The sequence below is a fragment of the Triticum urartu genome, chromosome 3A (assembly GCF_056163025.1).
Source record: "Triticum urartu cultivar PI428250 chromosome 3A, HENAU_Tu73, whole genome shotgun sequence".
Lineage (NCBI taxonomy): Eukaryota > Viridiplantae > Streptophyta > Magnoliopsida > Poales > Poaceae > Triticum > Triticum urartu.
Window position 1 is genome coordinate 79899359 of NC_141875.1, and position 22787 is coordinate 79922145.

At 51.6% G+C, this 22787-nt stretch overlaps 1 protein-coding gene and 1 non-coding gene across 2 annotated transcripts; one reads left to right on the forward strand and one right to left on the reverse strand.

The window, feature by feature from the left end:
• The first annotated feature begins 17557 nt into the window (after positions 1-17557).
• Positions 17558-20622, forward strand: LOC125542979 (type IV inositol polyphosphate 5-phosphatase 3-like). The gene is made up of 7 exons (XM_048706220.2): positions 17558-17844; positions 17941-18043; positions 18166-18228; positions 18609-18696; positions 18790-19803; positions 19880-19988; positions 20075-20622. Exons 1-7 carry the CDS (start codon positions 17809-17811, stop codon positions 20423-20425), a joined length of 1764 nt encoding a protein of 587 aa, XP_048562177.1. The 5' UTR covers positions 17558-17808; the 3' UTR covers positions 20426-20622.
• A 186-nt stretch (positions 20623-20808) lies between these two features.
• Positions 20809-20879, reverse strand: TRNAG-GCC (transfer RNA glycine (anticodon GCC)). Its single transcript has one exon. It is a non-coding gene; the product is annotated as a tRNA-Gly (tRNA).
• Positions 20880-22787: the final 1908 nt, after the last annotated feature.

A 22787-nucleotide genomic window follows, 5' to 3' on the forward strand; every position in this document is an offset into this window, starting at 1 on the left:
TCGTACGGGGTAGCAGCGGCGTCGGTCTCGATGTCTAGCGGAAGAAGAGGGGGGAAGAAACAATGAATATAATGCAAACAGATGCATAACGATGCATGACAAGACAAGTAACGGTGCTAGGGGTGCCCTAACGCGGTATTAGGTGATACCGGTGAAGGGGGATAACATCCGGGAAAATATCCCCGGTGTTTCGCGTTTTCGGACAGATGAACCGGAGGTGAAATGTTGCAGGTTCACTATGCTAGGGACACGTGGCGGACGAACGGGCTGCGTATCCGAATTCGTCTCGTCGTTCTGAGCAACTTTCATATATAAAGTTTTTCCAACCGGGCTACGGTTTATTTTATATTGATTTTCTAAAGTTTAAATCATTTTTAGAATTTATTTAATTAATTTAATCAACATTATCCAGAATAGTGTCTGCTGACGTCATCATGACGTCAGCATGACGTCAGCAGTCAGCAGGGGCGTTGACTGGTCAAACTGACGTGTGGGTCCAGCGGGGCCCACCTGTCATACCCTGTTTAGGCTAATCAGGTTTTAGCTAAACTAATCACAGTTTAATTAGACTAATTAGTTAATTAGGTTAATCTAATTATGATTAATTAACTTAATTAATTCCTTAATTAATTAATTAATTTAATTATTATTTATTTATTTAATTATTTTTATTAATATATATTTTTAAACGTTTCTGGGGCTGGGGCCCCCATGTCAGTGGCCTAGAGGGGCCATAGCGGGCGTGGGTTCACAGGCGTCGGGCGCCGGGTGCGGGCGCACCCGAGCGGGCGCTCGCCCGCAGGGCGGGACGAGGCCGCCGGGGCACCGATGGCGGGGCACGCCGGCGCGGCCAGCCGGGGCCACGGCGGGCGGAGGCGAGGGGTGGCGCTGGTGCGGCCAGTGGCGCGGTGGCGCGGCCGTGGGAGGAGGAGAGGGCGGAGACTAGGCGTGGCGAGGCACGGTGCCATGGGGCGCCGGCCGGAGCAGCAGGGGGGCAGGCGGTGAGGGGAGGCGGCGCAGAGGGGCGAGGCCACCGGCGACGGGGCGCTGCAGTGGTGGTGGCCGCACCGCCGCAGCACAGCAGCTGCTGCTGCACCTCGTGGCGGGGCACGGCCAAGAACGGCAAGGGGCGACGGTGTGGCCGACGCGGTGGTGCGCGTGCGCACGGTCGGCCTCGAGCAGAGGCAGGGAAGGAGGAGGACGAAGCCGTGGCCTCACCGGGATTCGTAGGGACGGGACAGCGGGGGTTGAGGAGGAGGACGGTGACGAGCGGCGTAGGGGATGCAGGCCGGCGGGGAGGAGGATGCAGTCCGGTGGGGGGGGGGGTCCGGCGATGGTGATGAGGTGGCGGGGCTGCGCCGGAATGGCGTCAGGGGCACGGGGTGGCGCGGGGCGATGGCAGCGGCACGGCGGCGTCCAGAGGAGGACGGGGAGCGCGGTGGCGGTGGCGATGGTGAACGGCGGCGGGGCGACGGGGATCGACGACGGCGTCGGGCACGCCGCCCAGATCCAGAACGGGGAAGGAGGAGAAGAGGCGTGTGAGGGGGGTCGTCGCCGGCGGGCGGCTTCAGGCGATGGCGTCGAGTGGCGGCGGGGCGGAGTCGAACGCCCCCGTTCCCGATCTGGATCGGGGAGGGAGAGCGAGGAGTGGGGGGAGTGGGGAGTGGTTAGCGCTAGGGTTTGGTCGGGGGGGGATAAGGGAGGCGTGGGGGGGCCGGCTGGGCCTTTGCCCAGTTGGGCCGGTTGGTGGCCTGGCCGGCTGGGCCGTCTGGCCCAGGGGGGGTCCTTTTATTTTTTTGGTTTTGTTTCCTGTTTTCTTTTTATTTATTTTCTTTTCTGTTTTTATTTATTTATAAACACTTAGGCATTTTATAAAATTGTGAACCTTACACCATAATTATCTTTGTAATATTTGGCAACCACCGAACATTTTTGTTTTAATTTTTGAAAACTTTTATTGTTTTCTTTTATTTAAATTTTGAACTTGTTTCGGTTCTGAACTGTCGAGAGTTTACCACAGTAACCGTGGTGACGTGGCATCATTAGCGGGGAATCACTGTAGCTTAATTATCCGGGCGTCACAATTCTCCTCCACTACAAGAAATCTCGTCCCGAGATTTAGGAGGTAGAAGGAAAGAGTGCGGGGTATTCATCACGCAGACGATCCTCGCGTTCCCAAGTGGCTTCGTCCTCAGAGTGATTCGACCACTGGACTTTGAGGAATTTGATCGCCTTCTGACGTGTGCGGCGTTCAGCTTGGTCAAGAATGCGGACCGGATGCTCTTTATACGAGAGGTCCTGTTGCAATTCGAGCACTTCATGATCCACCGCTCGGATTGGATCCTTGAAGCAACGGCGGAGTTGTGACACGTGGAACACATCGTGAACCTGAGAAAGGTTCGGTGGAAGCTCCAGTTGATATGCCACTTTACCACGCCTTTCGAGAATAGTGAAAGGACCGATATAGCGAGGAGCTAGCTTGCCCTTGATCCCGAAGCGGTGAGCACCCTTCCTTGGTGTAACTCGAAGATAAGCCTTTTCGCCAGGTTGATAGACCATGTCTTGGTGATGACGGTCATACTGACTTTTCTGACGTGACTGAGCAGTCTTGAGATTCTCGCGAATAATGCGAACTTGTTCTTCGGCCTGTTGTATAATATCCGGACCAAAGAGTGGACGTTCCCCAGTTTCTGACCAGTTCAGAGGGGTTCGACACTTTCGTCCATATAGCACTTCGAAGGGGGACATCTTTAGACTAGCTTGATAGCTATTATTATAAGAGAACTCGGCATATGGAAGAGATTCCTCCCATTTCTTGCCGAATGAGATTACACAAGCTCGTAGCATGTCTTCGAGAACTTGGTTGACACGTTCAACCTGTCCTTGCGACTGAGGATGGAACGCAGTACTGAACGACAGATGAGTCCCCATAGCTTCTTGGAAACTCGCCCAAAATCTTGAAGTGAATAAGCTGCCACGGTCGGAACTGATAACCAGTGGGATACCGTGAAGTGAAACAATTCTAGCCATGTAGAGAGTAGCAAGCTGACTAGCAGTGATTGTCTCTTTGACCGCCAGGAAATGGGCAACTTTGGAAAGCCGGTCAATGACGACAAGAATAGCATCATTACCTTTCTGCGATTTGGGAAATCCAGTGACGAAGTCCATTTCAACATGGTCCCATTTCCATTCAGGAATAGAGATAGGTTGCAGAGTTCCAGCAGGCCTTTGATGCTCTGCTTTGATTCGGCGACAAACGTCACACTCAGCAACATAACGAGCAATGTCCTGCTTCATATTAGACCACCAGAATCTTTGACGAATATCCTGATACATCTTTGTACTACCAGGATGGATGGACAGAGGCGTATCATGAGCTTCTTGCATAACCCTTTTAGTCTTATCTAGGTTTTTCTTCGAACATGGTACCACTAAGCGGCCTTTGAAATACAAGGCGCCATCGTCGGCGATCGTGAAGAATGAGGGCTTTCCCCTTTTGAGGTCGCGCTTAATCTTGAGGACTTCATCGTCACATTTCTGTATCCATTTGATGGTGTCCACAAGATCTGGTTTCGCAACCAGGGTATTGAGAGAACCCTTGGAAACAACATGGAGGTTCTGTTTGGGGAAACCTTCGGGAGGGGGAGCGAGTGATCCCGGAGGAACAATATGAAGGTTCAGCCCTCTAAATTCTTCGACAAGCGAGGGCTGAACTTTGTGGACCTGGAGGTGGTTGCAGTAAGACTTGCGGCTCAGGGCATCAGCCATCACATTAGCCTTGCCGGGGGTATATGATATATCCACGTCAAAGTCTGCAACAGTCTCCATCCATCTTTGCTGGCGTAGGTTCAAATCTGGCTGAGTAAACAGATACTTCAGACTTTGATGGTCGGTGAAGATCTCGCAACGATTACCGAGAAGGTAATGTCGCCACTGCTTCAGTGCATGAATGACAGCAGCAAGCTCGAGGTCGTGAACTGGGTAGTTTTCTTCATGAGGGCGCAGTTGACGAGAGGCATAAGCAATCACTCTGCGCTCCTGCATTAGGACACAGCCTAATCCTTGGCGGGAAGCGTCGCAGTAAATGACGAAGTCCTTCTTAGTATCAGGTGGTGCAAGCACGGGGGCAGAAGTCAACTTGTCTTTGAGCGCCTGGAAACTTTCCTGACACTTGTCTGTCCAGTCGAACTTGACACCCTTATGCAACAAATTAGTCAGAGGCCTGGCAATCTTGGAGAAGTTCTCGACGAATCGACGGCAATAGCTGGCGAGACCGAGAAAACTTCGGACTTGCTTCACATTCTTCGGAGGAGTCCAATCGAGAATAGCCTGAACTCGTTCAGGGTTGACGGCAATACCATCTTTGGAGATGACATGCCCAAGATAGGTTACTTCGGGAAGCCAGAATTCACACTTGGAATACTTAGCATACAGCTGATGTTCTCGAAGCTTCTCTAGCACAAGACGCAGATGTCCAGCATGTTCTTCCTCGTTCTTGGAAAATACAAGGATATCGTCCAGATAAACCACGACGAACTTGTCGAGGTAATCCATGAATATATAATTCATCAGACGAGAGAAGGTGGCGGGAGCATTCGTTAAGCCGAATGACATGACTGTGTACTCATATGACCCATACCGAGTCACGAAGGCGGTTTTTGGGATGTCCTCTTCACGAACACGGATCTGGTGGTAACCCAACCTCAAGTCAAGTTTGGAGAACACTGATGAACCAGCCAGTTGATCGTAAAGATCATTGATCCGAGGAAGAGGGTATTTATTCTGAATGGTAGCTTGGTTTATAGGACGGTAGTCTTGGACCAATCGGTTTGTCCCATCCTTCTTCCTAACAAAGAGAGAAGGTGCTCCCCAAGGAGAGCAACTTGGGCGAATGAAACCTTTGACAAGAGATTTGTCGATTTCCTCCTTAAGCTCAAGGAGCTCATGCGGCGGCATCTTGTAGGGTCGCTTAGCTATAGGGGTAGTGCCGGGTTTCAAGTCGATGATGAATTCGACAGCTCTAGCAGGGGGAATCCCTGGAAGTTCTTCAGGGAATACATCTTGGAATTCATGAACGACGGGAACGTTTTCAATGCCCTCGAGTGGTGCAGCGTTCAACGCGTTCAAGGCATAAAGTCGTGCCTCGGCGTTCTGAACTAGATGAGCTCGATAAGCTATTATTTCATCAGAAGGGTGTAGCAAATGGACGACCTTAGTGGCGCAAACTATAGAAGCAGTATGCGCTTTTAACCAATTCATTCCCAGAATGAGATCAATGCTACAGGACTTCAGCACGATGGGAGAGACAAGGAATTCTAGCCCTTCGATTTCTACAGGGACGTCGTTGCAAACCATGGAGGTTCGACATTGATGGCTTTGTTCACCAGAGTGGCGAAATCAGCAAAATCATGCACTAGAAGTGCGAGTTTGATGTCAGCTTGAAGGCCATCCCGGAACTTCTCCTGTTTGCGTGCATCAGTTGCAATGTCCTCTTCAGCATAGCGGGACAAGTCAAGAAACTCCCGCTGATAAGCTTCCACAGTTTTGTTGCCTTGGGTGAGGTTGCGGAACTCACGCTTCTTCCGGTCCATGACTCCCTGAGGAATGAAGCGAGCACGGAAGGCAGCTTGGAAGTCTGGCCAGGTGATGATTGTTCCAACTGGCAGTGTACGCCTGTGGCTGTCCCACCATTGAGCTGCGGGTCCTTTCAGGAAGAAGGAAGCAAAGGTGACATAGCTGGCAGGGGCTACATCAGCAGACTCCATCTCATAGGTGATGTCACGGAGCCAGTCATCAGCATCCAGAGGCTGAGTTGAGCTGCGGTACACAGTTGGGTTCAGGCGCATGAAATCCTGCAGAGTCACTGGGGTTGGCTGCTGGTTCATATTGGGGCGAGGAAACTGAGCCATCATATTCTCCATGAACTGGCGATTCATCTCAAGCTGTTGGATCATACCAGCCATGTACTCAGGCGGTGGTGGGGCGTTGCCACCACGACCACGACCACCTGGTCTAACCATCCTGCTAATATTTAACAGGGGTAGTTCAGCATTGAGGAATTGTAAAAACAAGAATCATTCATGATGAACCATGCACAACGAAAGCAGCACGATAGATACCACATAGTAGTCGGCATATCTTACAAAAGAGATCATGCATAGAGTTCGTTACACAGTGTTCAGTACATAGACTAAGACATCATAGGCGGCACACAGGCTCGCGGCGAATGCATCTAACACTAATAAGCAAGTCTACGTCAGTCCCATGCGGTACTGCGGAGGTAGGTGTAGCCCGACAGCTGGTAGTGACGCGAAGGGAAGACCTCCACGCGAGTAGCCTGGGGTCCGCGGATACTCTGGTGCGGAACCCGATGCGCAGGTGGCAGGAGAGGGCCCAATGCAGGAGAGTAGCCTCCCACATCTGGCCAGCCGACGCCCTGGGGCATCACGGTCCTGGCTGGGTAGATAGCAGAACGCGACAGCTCCCCAGATCCGACGAAGGGGTGCAACATCGTCAGAGCACGGTAGAGGTGCTGACGAGTGGTGTACAACTCGTGGCGAAGAGCTCGGTTAGCTCGATCCAGCCCATCAGCATGCAGAACCAGGTTCTGATGGTAGAAGGGCTCTCGGGTGATAGTGGAGTAGGCAGCAGTGTAGTAACCCTCCGCACCAACATCGGATGCGATAGCAATGTGCCTGAAGGGGGAGGTGTCCAACTCCTGATACTCTCCACGAAGACGTGTCAGAGCAGCATAAGCAGCATCGTGGACCGCCATATCGATAGTCACTCCAACACCATGAGCAGTGTGCAGCACGGTAGTGGAGTCATACTCCCGAGAGTAGAGGTGGACGATGGCACGGTACTGCTCCTGGTTGAAGTCCTGGTACTCCTCATAGACGGTGTACTCAGGGTGCCAACGATAACCCAGATAGGTCATCATCTCAGCCAACACAGCAGGTGATCCTGAGGCACCAATGGCCGTCGTGTGGCGCACGACCTGCCTCGTGGGTTCCATCTGAAAACACAGATGTTTTCACTGGAGTCAAATGACAATGTGGATAATGTTCAAATACATTTCTAAAGAATAACTAGGGCTTATCCAACTTTGGGGTGAATGTCGTAACGGGATCCTAGTGTCAGAGTTAGTAAATTCGTTTAACCCGAGTAGAAGGGAGTTCAGAGTCCCAGAGTAAAGGTCGAGGAGTAAAAGATACTAGTACCACCCGATGGCGACGTGGGCCCGTAAGGCACACAGCCAAGTTAGTAAAAGTTTATACAATGTCTAGACTCGACTTCGGCCAAGGAGTGTGGAAGGGGGATTCCTACAGGCAGTCGGCTCTGATACCAACTTGTGACGCCCCCGATTTGACCGTACACTAATCATGCACGCAAATGTGTACGATCAAGATCAAGGACTCACGGGAAGATATCACAACACAACTCTACAATTAAAATAAGTCATACAAGCATCATATTACAAGCCAGGGGCCTCGAGGGCTCGAATACAAGAGCTCGATCATAGACGAGTCAGCGGAAGCAACAATATCTGAGTACAGACATAAGTTAAACAAGTTTGCCTTAAGAAGGCTAGCACAAACTGGGATACAGATCGAAAGAGGCACAGGCCTCCTGCCTGGGATCCTCCTAACTACTCCTGGTCGTCGTCAGCGGGCATCACGTAGTAGTAGGCACCTCCGGTGTAGTAGGAGTCGTCGTCGACGGTGGCGTCTGGCTCCTGGGCTCCAACATCTGGTTGCGACAACCAGGAAGAAAGGAAAGGGGGAAAAAGGGGGAGAAAGCAACCGTGAGTACTCATCCAAAGTACTCGCAAGCAAGGAGCTATACTACATATGTATGCATTGGTATCAACTGGAATAAGGCTATTATATGTGGGCTGGACTGCAGAAAGCCGGAATAAGAGGGGGATAGCTAGTCCTTTCGAAGACTACGCTTCTGGCAGCCTCCGTCTTGCAGCATGTAGGAGAGAGTAGACTGAATTCCTCCAAGCAGCATCGTATAGCATAATCCTAACCGATGATCCTCCCCTCGTCGCCCTGTGAGAGAGCGACCACCGGTTGTATCTGGCACTTGGAAGGGTGTGTTTTATTAAGTATCCGGTTCTAGTTGTCATAAGGTCAAGGTACAACTCCAAGTCGTCCTGTTACCGAAGATCACGGCTATTCGAATAGATTAACTTCCCTGCAGGGGTGCACCACATACCCCAACACGCTCGATCCCATTTGGCCGGACACACTTTCCTGGGTCATGCCCGGCCTCGGAAGATCAACACGTCGCAGCCCCACCTAGACCAACAGAGAGGTCAGCACGCCGGTCTAAACCTAAGCGCCCAGGGGTCTGGGCCCATCGCCCTTAGCACACCTGCACGTTGCGTGGGCGGCGGGAAGCAGACCTAGCCTAGTGGCGTTCCAGTCCAATCCAGCGCGCGCCGCTCCGTCGCTGACGTCAAGAAGGCTTCGGCTGATACCACGACGCCGGGATACCCATAACTACTCCCGCGTAGATGGTTAGTGCGTATAGACCAAATGGCCAGACTCAGATCAAATACCCAGATCTCGTTAAGCGTGTTAAGTATCCGCGAACGCCGACCAGGGCCAGGCCCACCTCTCTCCTAGGTGGTCGGAACCTGCCCTGTCGCTCCGCCTCAAAGATCCACACAGAGGGCCGTTGGGACAAAGGTCCTTTCAGCCCCCAATCCGTGAATCACTCGCGGGTGCTCCACAAGCCGACCCGTCTTTAGTCACCACATGTATCATGTATAAAGCATATAGTATATACCCGTGATCAACTCCCGAGTGATCACGGCCCGATAGTATAGCATGGCAGACGGACAAGGATGTAGGGCCACTGATGAAAATACTAGCATCCTATACTAAGCATTAGGATTGTAGGTAAAGGTAACAACAGTAGTAGCAAGGACAGGCTATGCATCAGTATAGGATTAACGGGAAGCAGTAACATGCTACACTACTCTAATGCAAGCAGTATAGAGAAGAGTAGGCGATATCTGGTGATCAAAGGGGGGGGCTTGCCTGGTTGCTCTGGCAAGAGAGAGGGGTCGTCAACTCCGTAGTCGTACGGGGTAGCAGCGACGTCGGTCTCGGTGTCTAGCGGAAGAAGAGGGGGGAAGAAACAATGAATATAATGCAAACAGATGCATAACGATGCATGACAAGACAAGTAACGGTGTTAGGGGTGCCCTAACGCGGTATTAGGTGATACCGGTGAAGGGGGATAACATCCGGGAAAATATCCCCGGTGTTTCGCGTTTTCGGACAGATGAACCGGAGGTGAAATGTTGCAGGTTCACTATGCTAGGGACACGTGGCGGACGAACGGGCTGCGTATCCGAATTCGTCTCGTCGTTCTGAGCAACTTTCATATATAAAGTTTTTCCAACCGGGCTACGGTTTATTTTATATTGATTTTCTAAAGTTTAAATCATTTATAGAATTTATTTAATTAATTTAATCAACATTATCCAGAATAGTGTCTGCTGACGTCATCATGACGTCAGCATGACGTCAGCAGTCAGCAGGGGCGTTGACTGGTCAAACTGACGTGTGGGTCCAGCGGGGCCCACCTGTCATACCCTGTTTAGGCTAATCAGGTTTTAGCTAAACTAATCACAGTTTAATTAGACTAATTAGTTAATTAGGTTAATCTAATTATGATTAATTAACTTAATTAATTCCTTAATTAATTAATTAATTTAATTATTGTTTATTTATTTAATTATTTTTATTAATATATATTTTTAAACGTTTCTGGGGCTGGGGCCCCCATGTCAGTGGCCTAGAGGGGCCATAGCGGGCGTGGGTTCACAGGCGTCGGGCGCCGGGTGCGGGCGCACCCGAGCGGGCGCTCGCCCGCAGGGCGGGACGAGGCCGCCGGGGCACCGATGGCGGGGCACGCCGGCGCGGCCAGCCGGGGCCACGGCGGGCGGAGGCGAGGGGTGGCGCTGGTGCGGCCAGTGGCGCGGTGGCGCGGCCGTGGGAGGAGGAGAGGGCGGAGACTAGGCGTGGCGAGGCACGGTGCCATGGGGCGCCGGCCGGAGCAGCAGGGGGGCAGGCGGTGAGGGGAGGCGGCGCAGAGGGGCGAGGCCACCAGCGACGGGGCGCTGCAGTGGTGGTGGCCGCACCGCCGCAGCACAGCAGCTGCTGCTGCACCTCGTGGCGGGGCACGGCCAAGAACGGCAAGGGGCGACGGTGTGGCCGACGCGGTGGTGCGCGTGCGCACGGTCGGCCTCGAGCAGAGGCAGGGAAGGAGGAGGACGAAGCCGTGGCCTCACCGGGATTCGTAGGGACGGGACAGCGGGGGTTGAGGAGGAGGACGGTGACGAGCGGCGTAGGGGATGCAGGCCGGCGGGGAGGAGGATGCAGTCCGGTGGGGGGGGGGTCCGGCGATGGTGATGAGGTGGCGGGGCTGCGCCGGAATGGCGTCAGGGGCACGGGGTGGCGCGGGGCGATGGCAGCGGCACGGCGGCGTCCAGAGGAGGACGGGGAGCGCGGTGGCGGTGGCGATGGTGAACGGCGGCGGGGCGACGGGGATCGACGACGGCGTCGGGCACGCCGCCCAGATCCAGAACGGGGAAGGAGGAGAAGAGGCGTGTGAGGGGGGTCGTCGCCGGCGGGCGGCTTCAGGCGATGGCGTCGAGTGGCGGCGGGGCGGAGTCGAACGCCCCCGTTCCCGATCTGGATCGGGGAGGGAGAGCGAGGAGTGGGGGGAGTGGGGAGTGGTTAGCGCTAGGGTTTGGTCGGGGGGGGGATAAGGGAGGCGTGGGGGGGCCGGCTGGGCCTTTGCCCAGTTGGGCCGGTTGGTGGCCTGGCCGGCTGGGCCGTCTGGCCCAGGGGGGGTCCTTTTATTTTTTTGGTTTTGTTTCCTGTTTTCTTTTTATTTATTTTCTTTTCTGTTTTTATTTATTTATAAACACTTAGGCATTTTATAAAATTGTGAACCTTACACCATAATTATCTTTGTAATATTTGGCAACCACCGAACATTTTTGTTTTAATTTTTGAAAACTTTTATTGTTTTCTTTTATTTAAATTTTGAACTTGTTTCGGTTCTGAACTATCGAGAGTTTACCACAGTAACCGTGGTGACGTGGCATCATTAGCGGGGAATCACTGTAGCTTAATTATCCGGGCGTCACATCCATCTTGATCAACTTGGTATTCCGCTACACAATCAAGCAACCCGTCACACCAACAGATTAAACATCCACCTTGATGCAACACTTGAAAACACGCAGCCTTCAGACCAAAATAAACATTGATCCAACTACCAATTGACATTGATATTCCATGAATATTGCGACTCCGCGTCCTTATTTCCTGCAGTGCATTGACCGCTGCCATCATGTAACATAGAGAAAACCCCAAAAACGACATATCAGTGGCAGCCTCCCGTGCCCAAACATGGCACAAGCTGACCCAAATTTCCCTTTTTCCTTTTTCTCTCAAGCACCCGATGGCAAGCACACCACATGTGACGCCCTTTTTTCAAACAAATCTTGTGTGTACGTCTCCACTTGCATGCCTCGACCTTGTACATCTGCAGCTCCACAAACTAGCCCGTCCATACATTGACCAGCCATCTGCATGGCCTCCTGCACGCCCGACTTAGTAGACTTGGCCAATCAGTGCGCTGGAACGCACTTCGGGCCGCCGCCCATGCGCGCGCCCGTTGTCCCGATCGCGCTAGACTGCCTAGGGCACCACGCGTGAATACGTCCCTCTGCCAGGGCCTCGTCTGTGCTGCCTCGCCGCATCTCGATCGATCTCGTCGACTCCGAGACACCGACAACTCTTGCTGCTGCACGATTCCATCGAGAGCCGCCACCGCTAGTAACCTGCTGCCGCCAAGATCGTTTGATCCAACAAATCCGATGACTTCAAAACCTTGCTCATGATACCATTTGATAGAATAAATCCGAGGCGCTCCGTCGATCTAACGAGGATCAAGCAATCACACCAGCACAACACTGAGATTTGGTAACGAGGTTTACCAATATGGCTACATCCTCGGGGCATGACTATGGGCGCTCCTCCCCATGACACCGCTACAATACCGCACCCCGGCCGCCCGGGCGCCGGCACACGCCGCCGGCTCCCCCCGCGTGCCTGTGCTATTATGTTGGCATAGGTTACATCGTGTGTCTACCCCCGATATATATGAGAGGCCTAGGATACAAGTGTCCTATTATGACACAACTTCTACCCTGTTTACACACAGTCCAAAACCAAGTCCAACCGTAACCTACCTTGTACAATAATATTCGACACAACTCTAATAGGACGATTGTGTGGTGATGCATGTGGAATCTGTTTTTCATGGCCCAGTCTTGGATAAATTTTTTTGTGTGCACGTGGAGCGTAGCCATCGCCATGAAGACGCCTGAGTTGTACTACGATGTAGACCGAGCGTAGGGCAGCGTATTCTTGGAGAGAGGCAGACTGGAGAGACGAAAGGAGACACCACATCGTGCAGGATTAGAGGGCATGATCTTAGCGCAAGAGGGCCAGATATGGTTATACTCCCTCCCTTCAGAATTACTTGTCTCGGATATGGATGTATCTAGAACTAAAATACATCTAGATACATCCATTTCCGCGATCTAGATACATCCATATCCAAGACAAGTAATTCTGAACGGAGGAAGTAGATATTTATGGAGTGCTTACATTCCGGGGTACTTGAAATACCGGACGGCGAAATATGTCCATCAAGCAAAAGATAATTCTCAATTAGCTCAAAATATAGCATCATGTGAAATACCGGATAGCCTTATGAATACAGATACAGGCTCTGACAATTCAGATACACACAATCAACACGTACACACACATTAGTAGCTCAATGCCGACAAAAAAGAAGTCATGGACGACCAAACCCGAGCATAAGACATGGGGCCTATCCGGAAAATGTAACAAAGTAATTGGTCTTTGCAACTATGACAAGGAAGGCGATTTGTGGCACGTAGATCGTGGGTCATCGACTTGCGCCACAACTCGGAAATATGTTTGTGTATATTATCAATTTACCTCGTCTAGGCCATACTAAATATGTTTGTGTATGTTACCAGCAAGAGTGAAAAAATTAAGTGCTCCTAACCCTCCCATGCTCTCATGATATGAGAGCTTCTAGACCGTTGAATCGTGGATCTGTTGGTGAGCATCGAGCCTCTAGGCAAAATTTGGTACTCTTCAGAGGCTTTCCTACAACTATTACGAGCTCCCATTCCGCCCGTGATCCAACAACACAAGAACTCCCAACATAAAAGGGCTGTGAGCACCTGATATTTTTCATATGTGATGATTTCAGGACTTTAAAAACAATTTCAGCTATTGAAGGCGGGAAAATTAGATATGGGCATGTCGAAGTTATGAAGCTCCCTAGGAATGAAGTCTCCTGGTGCATTGAGGTACTTTTGTACTTATCTCCGTATGTCAGGGAGTGAATTAGTTGTGCAGTGCGGGTGTGCCTATTCACATGTTAACATGGCACTCCTATGTTGACCGATAGTCAAATATGTAAATTCATAAACATATTTCAATTCACAAATATTGTCTAAATCATGAAATTTTCTGAAAATTCGGGAACTTCTTTTGGAAACCCAGGAACATTTTCTAAAGTCGTGAACATTTTTACATAATTTTTTAAAAATTGGGGAACATTCATTGAAATTCAAGAACATTCTCTAAATTTGCTAACATTTTTTAAATTGGCAAACATTTCCCTATTTCATGAACCATTTTTTAATACGTAATTTTTATTTTTTTCAAATTTGTGCACTTTTTTAAAAAATATTTTAAATATTCTCTCTAGTTTTTAATTCAGTTTTCCTTCCTCTTTTGTTTTTTTCTCCGCTTCTCCGAATGGACCGAGACCCAATAGGGCGACTGTCCAGCTAACCAGAGGGAGTATCATGGGGTGTGCGTGTTTCGTCATCCTTTGACGTGTTGCATGCTGAATAGGGCCTCCCATGCATGTGGGTTGTTCCGTTGTTGGGGAAGGGCAGATTGATTTTTTTTCTGTTTTGCTTCTCCGGATGGACCGAGACCCAATAGGGCGACTGGCCAGCCAACCAGAGGGAGCGTCATAGGGCGTGCGTGTTTCGTTATCCTTTGACGTGTTGCATGCTGAATAGGACCTCCCACACATGTGGGTTGTTCCGTTGTTGGGGAAGGGCGAATTGATTTTTCTGTTTCGCTTCTCCGAATGGACTGAAACCCAACAGGGCAACTGGCCAGCCAAACAGAGGGAGCGCCATAGGGTGTGTGTGTTTCGTCATCCTTCGACGTGTTGCATGTTGAATAAGACACCCCCACACATGTGAGTTGTTTTGTTGTTGGGGAAGGCGAATCGATTTTTTCCGGTTCGCTTCTCCGTACGGGTTGATGCCCAGTAAGGAAACTGACCAGCCAACCGAGGTGAGCGTTCTGGGGTGTGTGCTTTTTGTGGTCTTTCCATGCACGGCATCCCCCCTCCTCGTGTGTGTGGGTTATTTCGTAGTTGAGGAAGGGAAAATTGCTTTTTTCTGCTTTGCCTTTCTGGTTGGGTTGTGGCCCAATAGGGCGTCTGGTTAGCCAACTAAAGCGAGTGTCCCATGGCATATGTGTTTGGTCATCCTTTGGCACATTTCATACTGAATAGGACCTCCCGAGTGTGTAGGTTATTTCGCTTCCCGAGGAGGGTGCAAATGGGTTTTCTGCTTTGTGCGTTCGCGAGGGGGTGACTCCAACTTGATAGTTCTACGCCGAGCGGTCGGGTCACCGCTTTCTCTGTCTTCCCTGTCAAGCTTCTTGTACAGTGGATGATCGACGTCGTTCTAGCGCTGGGCAAAGCTGGAATACAATGCATTGGAGATCCAAGCCAACATGAGCACCTGATGGAGAGCCATTGCAGCTAGGCTTTGTGGTGGTAGATCTAACCTCAAGGTTGGGGAGGTGACTAGGTTGAGAGATTGAAGTCCTTTTGGGGAAGAAAACAAATGCAAGGAGAGTGGTTCTAAGAGGTAGAGGCACCAGTGAATTGGTTGTGTGGGGAACGTGTATCGTACATTGGACTAGGGTCATGTATACACGTACCAACAAACAAAGTTAGAGGAAAAGGATATCTATTTCGGCGTCAATAAACCAGGGATACATCCAAACTCATACAACCAACCATGAAAATGCCGACGCCGAATTGAACAGTGAACACCACAAACTGAAGAAGCCGGAAATATAGGTCAACTAAGTTTAGTTTTAGTTTGAGTCTTTGATTTTCATTGTAAAATTTCTTACCTCTCTTACCGCAATTACTAAAAAAAACTAACTCACGGCTGACGGACCCGGCGGCAAAGCGCGTCTCGCCTAGTTTATGACCGGTTTTCAGCAAGATAACCACATGGCACGGTTTGCATCCGCCCGGTCGCGACTTAACAGACCGTGGAACCTTTTTTTGCGAAAACTCTCCATCTATTAATGTTCAATCATGATAGTACAATAAACATAAAAAAATTATATCTAGATTCGGAGATCACCTAGCAACGGCTACAAAAACTGAAGCGAGCCGAAAGCGCGCCGCCATCATCGCCCCTCCCTTGTCGGAGCCGGGCAAAACATGTTGTAGTAGACAGTCGGGAAGTCGTCGTGTTGAGGCCCCATAGGACCGGCGCATCAGAACAACACCCGCCACCGATGAAGAGTAGCGTAGATCAAAAGGATCCAACATGATGACACACGAGCGTAGACGAACGATAGCCAGATTCGAGTAAATCCACCAAAGACAGATCCATCAGAGACATACATTCACACTCCCACCAACGATGCACACACGAGTGTAGACGAACGATAGCCAGATTCGAGTAGATCCACCAAAGTAAGATCCACCAAAGACATATATTCACACATCCACCAACGATGCTATACGCACCATCGGGACGGGGGGCTAGGTGGGGAGAACCTTATTCCATCTTCCCGCCGCCGTCTCGTCTTCATGAGCAGACACAAACACTAACAGAACTCGAAGAAATATCTAAAAACGGAGCCCTCCTACCGGCAAAGGGCCAGGATCCACCGCGCCCCATGGCCCTAAGGCCACCGAAGACGAGGCAGACTGGTGCTGGCGCCTACGGGAGGTAGAGGAACCCTAATCTCTTTTTCGGGAGGAGCGGCGGTTGCGTGAGTCTGTTGCGTTAATTTCTTCGATAGAGCACTAAGAGCATGGTTGGATCCCCTTCCCTCCTTCAAATCTTTGACTCCACTCCCAGCTCTTGGACTGATGGCTCCTCCCGCCAAAATGAGAGTTGATAAGATGTTTGGCAACTGACTCCACTCCATAGTCCATACACAATCGATCAGAAGGGTGCAGGGAACAATGCTAGTGGGTGGGAGTCGCACGTGAAGCTCGGTATTAGCCACTCTGTCGGATTGAACTACATCCAGCTCCACTCCACTCTTTCTACTCCGAGGAGCGGTAGCATTCGGCGCCGCTCCGCCCGCTCCGGGCCCGGGGTGCATCCGATCAGGCTCTAAGAGGTCCCTGAAGAAAAGGAGAATATTCCTAGCCATAAAAAGCCTAGCCATTGCACCTCTCTACCCATCCCTATTCTCTACAGAGCCGAGCAATGTAGATCCCGACTAATCACTAGCAGCAGAGCCCAAGCAAGCTAGAAAGTGACGTGAACAGCAGCTAATCAAGAAGCAACCAAAGGAAACACAAAAGTCTTAATCGCATCTGTCAAGCCGTAATCAGGATCGTGCGCAACGATCACGACACGCCCCCTCCATCATTGCTCGCAGATCGTGCCGGCCGTTTCAAACTTTCAAGGGGGTCCATGCTGCTTTGCTTGCCACACGGTGATATGATGTCCACACCACGTTTAAAATGCTGGGAAATGTGCCACACGGTGATGCCATGACCCCGTGGCTTTTACAGGGAGTTTGCTATGGCAATTAGCCAGTGCGGGACAAGGATATATCGGGTGGGTTATGCTCCGTGATTCGGTTGGGTTCAAAGTGATCAGGAGACGACCTACTCGATTCCCTTCATCATGTGGCATAGATTGTGGTCTGGTGGCAACCAACAAGAAGTACACAATCATCTTCTCCGATCTTCGGAAGAGGAACAAGAAAGCAGGAAAATCGCAGGCACAACGCGTGTCAGTGAGTCAACAAACACGTAACGGCCGAGAGATTCGACATCGCCGCATCATTCTTAATCCCATTCTGATCAGCTGAGGTCGTCTGCTCGGCCTTATTCTGCACTATCAGACGCCCAGCTCCCAGCCACAAAATGAACAGGATAATAACCATGAAACACCACTCCAAAAATGAATAGGTTATATTAATGGGAGGTTCCTTTCCGGTAAAGATAATCATTTTATTTCAAGCAGGCCATGGCGTCTCCGTGATGATGGATCAAATGTGAACAGGTTGGGCTAATTAGGCAGGCGTCAGCGTGAGTGCGCAGTAATGGCCGTGTCGCCGAAAGGAAAACAAGTACACACGCGTGGCCCATCTCCCCTATATATATCCACCGCTAGCTTGGCGCCACCTGCTGTCTACTCGGCTCGGCCTAGCGCGCGAACCACCACCATGTGCCCTTGTCCCGTCTGAGCGAGAATCGTTGTCGCAAGCTCACGGGCGCCCGCACCACCACACCGCAGCACAGCGCAGGCGGCTTTCAGATTCAGTTGGCGCTCGGAGCTCTGAAGAGCACAGGGGAGAAGAAGAAGTGTGTAGATTCCTCTAGGAATTGTCCTGGAGTTTTGGCATCGGAGAGAAAGGGAGAGAGGGAAAGATGGTGTCCCAGAATCAGAGGACGCCGGGAGACCAGGTGGGGCAGGGGCGCCGCTCAGGGCCCGTCGATCGATCGAGTGTATGTTGTGTTCTTGGTGATTGATTTGGTGTGTTGTGGGCTGGGGCGATGCAGGTGTTCTGGCCCAAGGTGGTGCTCAAGAAATGGCTCAACCTCAGGAGCAAGGACGCCAAGTTCAACGCCGACGAGGACGACGGCGACGACGACGGGGAGCAAGGTACGCAGCAGGCCGAGGCTCCTCATTTCGGGCTCTGTGATTCGAATTTCGGTCGCCGGGGATCGCAGCCTCCTTCCTTCCTCCCCTTCTCACCTTATTTGCCTGCTGTCCGTCTCGTGCAGAGGAGAGCTGCGGCTGCGACGGCGCCGAGGCGGAGCGCGAGGCCGGAGGCGTGGACATCGCCGGTGAGCTCTTTTACATCTCGGTTTCACCTCGTTCTCATGTTTGGAAAGTTGGCTGTGCGCTTCCGCGGATCCATGAGGTGTTCTTATCCGATACTGAAGACGGGGAAAAGTGCGGCTTCGGACTGTTCAGCCCTTTTGGGGAAAGCATAGCTGATACCACATTCCCGCCGTCAAAAGTAGATCATTGCCAGTACTTGATTTTGGTGGAGGACTTCTTGCCGATTTTGCGCATTTTCACAATGATCGCCGTTGCTTCTGCCCGTCGAACACCTGTTACCACTGCCAAAATTTGCATTCTGAACTGCTAGTAAGTACCAATCGGAAGCAAAATTCAGAGTGATTCCTCATGAGCCACCCTGTTTTTGTTGCACGATCTGCAGAGGAGAGCCTGGACGCCGCGCCGTACAAGCTGCGGCGGCGGAACTCGGAGACGATGCGCGCGCAGTACATCAGCACCAAGGAGCTCAGGTACAGTCCAAGTGTATTTTCGGCACGATCGCGGCGCATTTTCCGTTTTCTCGCGGTTCTTGGCGTGGTGATGCTGATGGGTTCGTGCTGCAGGATCTGCATTGGCACGTACAACGCCGCCGGCATAGAGCCGCCGGAAGGCCTCGACATCGCCGAGTGGCTCGGCACCACCGGCGGCGAGCAGGCCGACATGTACGTGCTCGGGTTCCAGGAGGTGGTGCCGCTCAACGCCGGCAACGTGCTCGGCGCCGAGGACGTCCGGCCGGCGCTGGCGTGGGAGGCGCTGATACGTGACACGCTCACGCGGACCCAGCCGTCCTGCTCGAGGCCCAAGTACAGGTACCGCAGCCACCCGGCCACCCCGACCCGCGACGGCTCCGACGAGCTGTTCCCCGGCGGCACCGACACCGACACCGACGACGACGCGCCCTTCAGCTTCCCGGTGTACCCCGAGGAGTACGTGGCCGCCACCCCCAGGATGCTCGGGGCCATGGAGGACCTAGAGGACGAGCAGCCAAGGGCGCAGCAGAGGGCGCTCCTGAAGACGATGAGCAAGACGGACAGGATCGGGCTCGCCTGGCCGGAGCAGCCGCTGGACCTGATGGCCACCGCGTCCTTGTCATCGGCGTCGTTCAAGTCGCCGAGATCGTTCGGCGCGCACAGGTCGTTCGTGAAGTCCAGGGTCGCCGCCGACGACTGCCCGGCCATGGTCCCTGACCTGGACCTCGACCTCGACGGCGAGGCCGCGCGTGGTCATGGGAAGAAGAAGGGCGGCGGCAGGTCGCCGTTCGTGAGGATCGTAAGCAAGCAGATGGTGGGCGTGTTCCTGACCATCTGGGTGCGGCGCGGCCTGCGGAGGTGCGTCCAGAACATCAAGGTGTCCACCGTGGGCGTGGGCGCCATGGGCTACATCGGCAACAAGGGGTCGGTGTCGGCGAGCATGTCCATCTACCAGACCATGTTCTGCTTCGTGTGCACCCACCTGTCCGCCGGCGAGCGGCCCGGCAACCTCCTCAAGCGGAACGCCGACGTGCAGGAGATCCACCGGCGGACCCGCTTCGCCGGCCCCGGCGGCCTCGAGCTGCCCAGAGACATCTACGACCACGAGTCAGTGATCATGCACCACTGAATTGCATCCACCAATGCATCACTCCGGTGATCTGACAGAGATGTTCTTCCGCAGGAGGATTTTCTGGCTGGGCGATCTGAACTACCGGATCGACGTGCCGTACGACGGAACCCACAGCCTGATCGCCGCCATGGACTGGCCTCAGCTAGCCGAAAAAGATCAGGTACGCAGTCTCGCTCATCATCACCTCCGCCATGGAACTCTGAACCATGTTGCTGATGCTCCGTTTGTTGTGAATGTGATGATCAGCTGAAGCGGGAGCTGAGGAAGGGGCGGGCGTTCGAGGGGTGGAGCGAGGGGGTGCTGGAGTTCGCGCCGACGTACAAGTACGAGGTCGGGACGGGCAAGTACATCGGCGACGACCAGAAGGGCGGGAGGAGGACGCCGGCGTGGTGCGACCGGGTGCTGTCGTTCGGGAAGGGGGTGAGGCTGCTGGGGTACGGCAGGTCGGAGCTGACGCTGTCGGACCACAAGCCGGTGACGGCGACGTACGCGGCGGAGGTCGAGGTGTTCTGCGGCAGGAAGCTGCAGCGGGCGCTCACGCTCACGGACGCCGAGGTGGATAGCGGGGACGTGGTCGTGCCGGACCTCGAGTTTTGAGCTGGCCGAGGGGCATCTCGCCGGCGGTGCCGAACACTTGACATGCACCGGCTGAAGCATTTGGATACAGCAGATAGCTTTCAGCTGCGGCTGACAAATCTTGGACGGGGTGGTGTCGCGTGGGTGATGCTGCGCTCTGACGAAACATCTGTGACGGTGTTACTGGCAATGAATTTATAGGATTTTTTCCCTCTTCACCTTTGAGTTAGTAACCTTTCTCCCCTGTCAGGCTGTCAGTATGCTGTTTGAATCACACGCAGTGGCACAGAAGCATAAAAAACACAAAGAATGAGACGAAAAACAACAAAAACAACAAAAAACAAAAACAAAAACAAAAACAAAAACAAAAACAAAAACAAAAACAAAAACAAAAACAACAAAAATGCACCAGCCGGGAATCGAACCCGGGTCTGTACCGTGGCAGGGTACTATTCTACCACTAGACCACTGGTGCTTATGTTGTTAGTAGAAAAGGAACATGTGATTATTTCTTTTGTCTTCTAAACAGAGAACGGAACAGTTTTTTTTGTTTACGAAACACAAGCTTTACTGCTTAAAAGGGAGAATTACATAGAGGTTGAATACAGCGTAGAATAAAAGAGGGTACACAATTAACCCATAAACATCTTCTACGATCCTCGCTAGCCTGCCTGGCGCATCTATGCGCAGAATGTTTGCTTCCCGGTTTACATGCACGAGAACGAAGGAATCAAAACAGGAGCTCACCTCCTGGACATCATAACAAATGGAAGCAATATCCACCCTCTTAAATTTTGCAATATTGATCATCTGAACAACCTCCTACGCATCACTCTCGATGATAATCTTGCGGAAGCCAAAATCCATTGCTAAACGGATACCATCCCGGATCGCCAAGGCTTTCATGAACCTTGCATTTTGCGCGTACTGGTACCATATAGCCTGAGCTCGGATTAACTCACCATTGTGGTTTCGAATCACTACTCACGTGTCCCCATGAGCCAAGTTTCCTGAATAGCTGGCATCAATATTCACCTTGATAAAGGTTTCCTCTGCCGGTAACCAGCTTGTATTCTCTCTCAGCATTCGGGGATTCTCACTTCTTCCAGTGTAGCAAGATCATGAATAGTATCAATTTCCCATTCGACAAAAGACTGAATGGAACGACATCGTTCTCCATGTCTCCTATTGTTCCGTTCTATCCAGACAGTCCAGCACCCAGCTAAGATAATGGCAGCAAGTGATTCTAAAACTTTCTTGTTGTCAACAATATCTAGCCCAAGAGTCTGGATGAAGAATAGGAATTCTGACCGAAAGGAAATGCTTCAGTTCTGACCAAAAAACCTTGGTCCATGTACAACCAGAGAACGAAACAGAATTAAGCTGCAAGGTAACCAAAAGAGGCCTTTGGTCTGCCCTGCTTAAGAACTGCATGGGTCATGTTTTTTTTTTGTTTTTTTTGAGAAGACGGGTCCTGGTCGTTGCTCATGAGTCCTCTTGCGAAAGCAACGGCGGCATGCGCACACAAGACTCACAAGAGGACGCGATGTGATGCAACCACGTGACACGACCACCGTGTTGATCGTGTCACAGTACAGTTGAACGCGTACTACTGGTTCGCTCTTTTCTTGTAAAAAATAATATCGAACCAAATAGATGCAAAAAAAGAAGACGAAATGCGTAACCTTCATTAGGGCATGTATAATGGTTGATAAGACAGTCTTTTCTTAAGTCTTGCATGCAATTTAGAGATGACAAAAAATATATCTACAATGGGTTATATCTTAGCCTTATCTTCAATAACCAGTAATTCCTTAAAACATGGTGAGACAAATTGTGCTAAGAGATCATCTCTTGTCTTATCTTAAATAAGAGAAAACATATCTTTTCTTATAAGTTATCTCTCCTCCACCTCATCATTTATCCTACGTGGCACTTCTAAGATAGCATCTTTGTACATGCCCTTACATTAATACTAGACGTCAACGCGCCCTTAGAGCATCCCTAGCAGACTCCGCATAACACCGACCTGCAAAAGACGTTTACAATTCACGGAAAAACGCCTTTACGGGTCGATGCAGGCGGCCGCAGAGTCAGATCCCACAAATGGACCCATATAAAAGAATATTCACCGAAGATGCTCTTTTATGGGTCGGCTAGCCAGGGTCTGCTCGGGTACCGCCCGTCGACCCGCAAACCGAAAGCCCTCAATAAGCGACAGCAATTCCGACAAATGAGTTCAAATTCAAACGATAAAACATAGTTCACGCGCAAATAAAAGCATAGGTTTGTAGGACAAACGCAAATGGACTTGCAAAAGCGACAACCACGTTTTGATCATCTTGTCGCTCTTCACTCCGCACCACCTCCATCGAGGTCATTG

Bases quoted from the DNA above. Each gene is read 5' to 3' on its own strand.
- LOC125542979 (XM_048706220.2), top strand. From the start codon at position 17,809: ATGGTGTCCCAGAATCAGAGGACGCCGGGAGACCAG. The intron at 18,044-18,165 runs GTACGCAGCAGG...CGTCTCGTGCAG, and splicing joins CGACGACGACGGGGAGCAAG to AGGAGAGCTGCGGCTGCGAC. The intron at 18,697-18,789 runs GTACAGTCCAAG...TTCGTGCTGCAG, and splicing joins ATCAGCACCAAGGAGCTCAG to GATCTGCATTGGCACGTACA.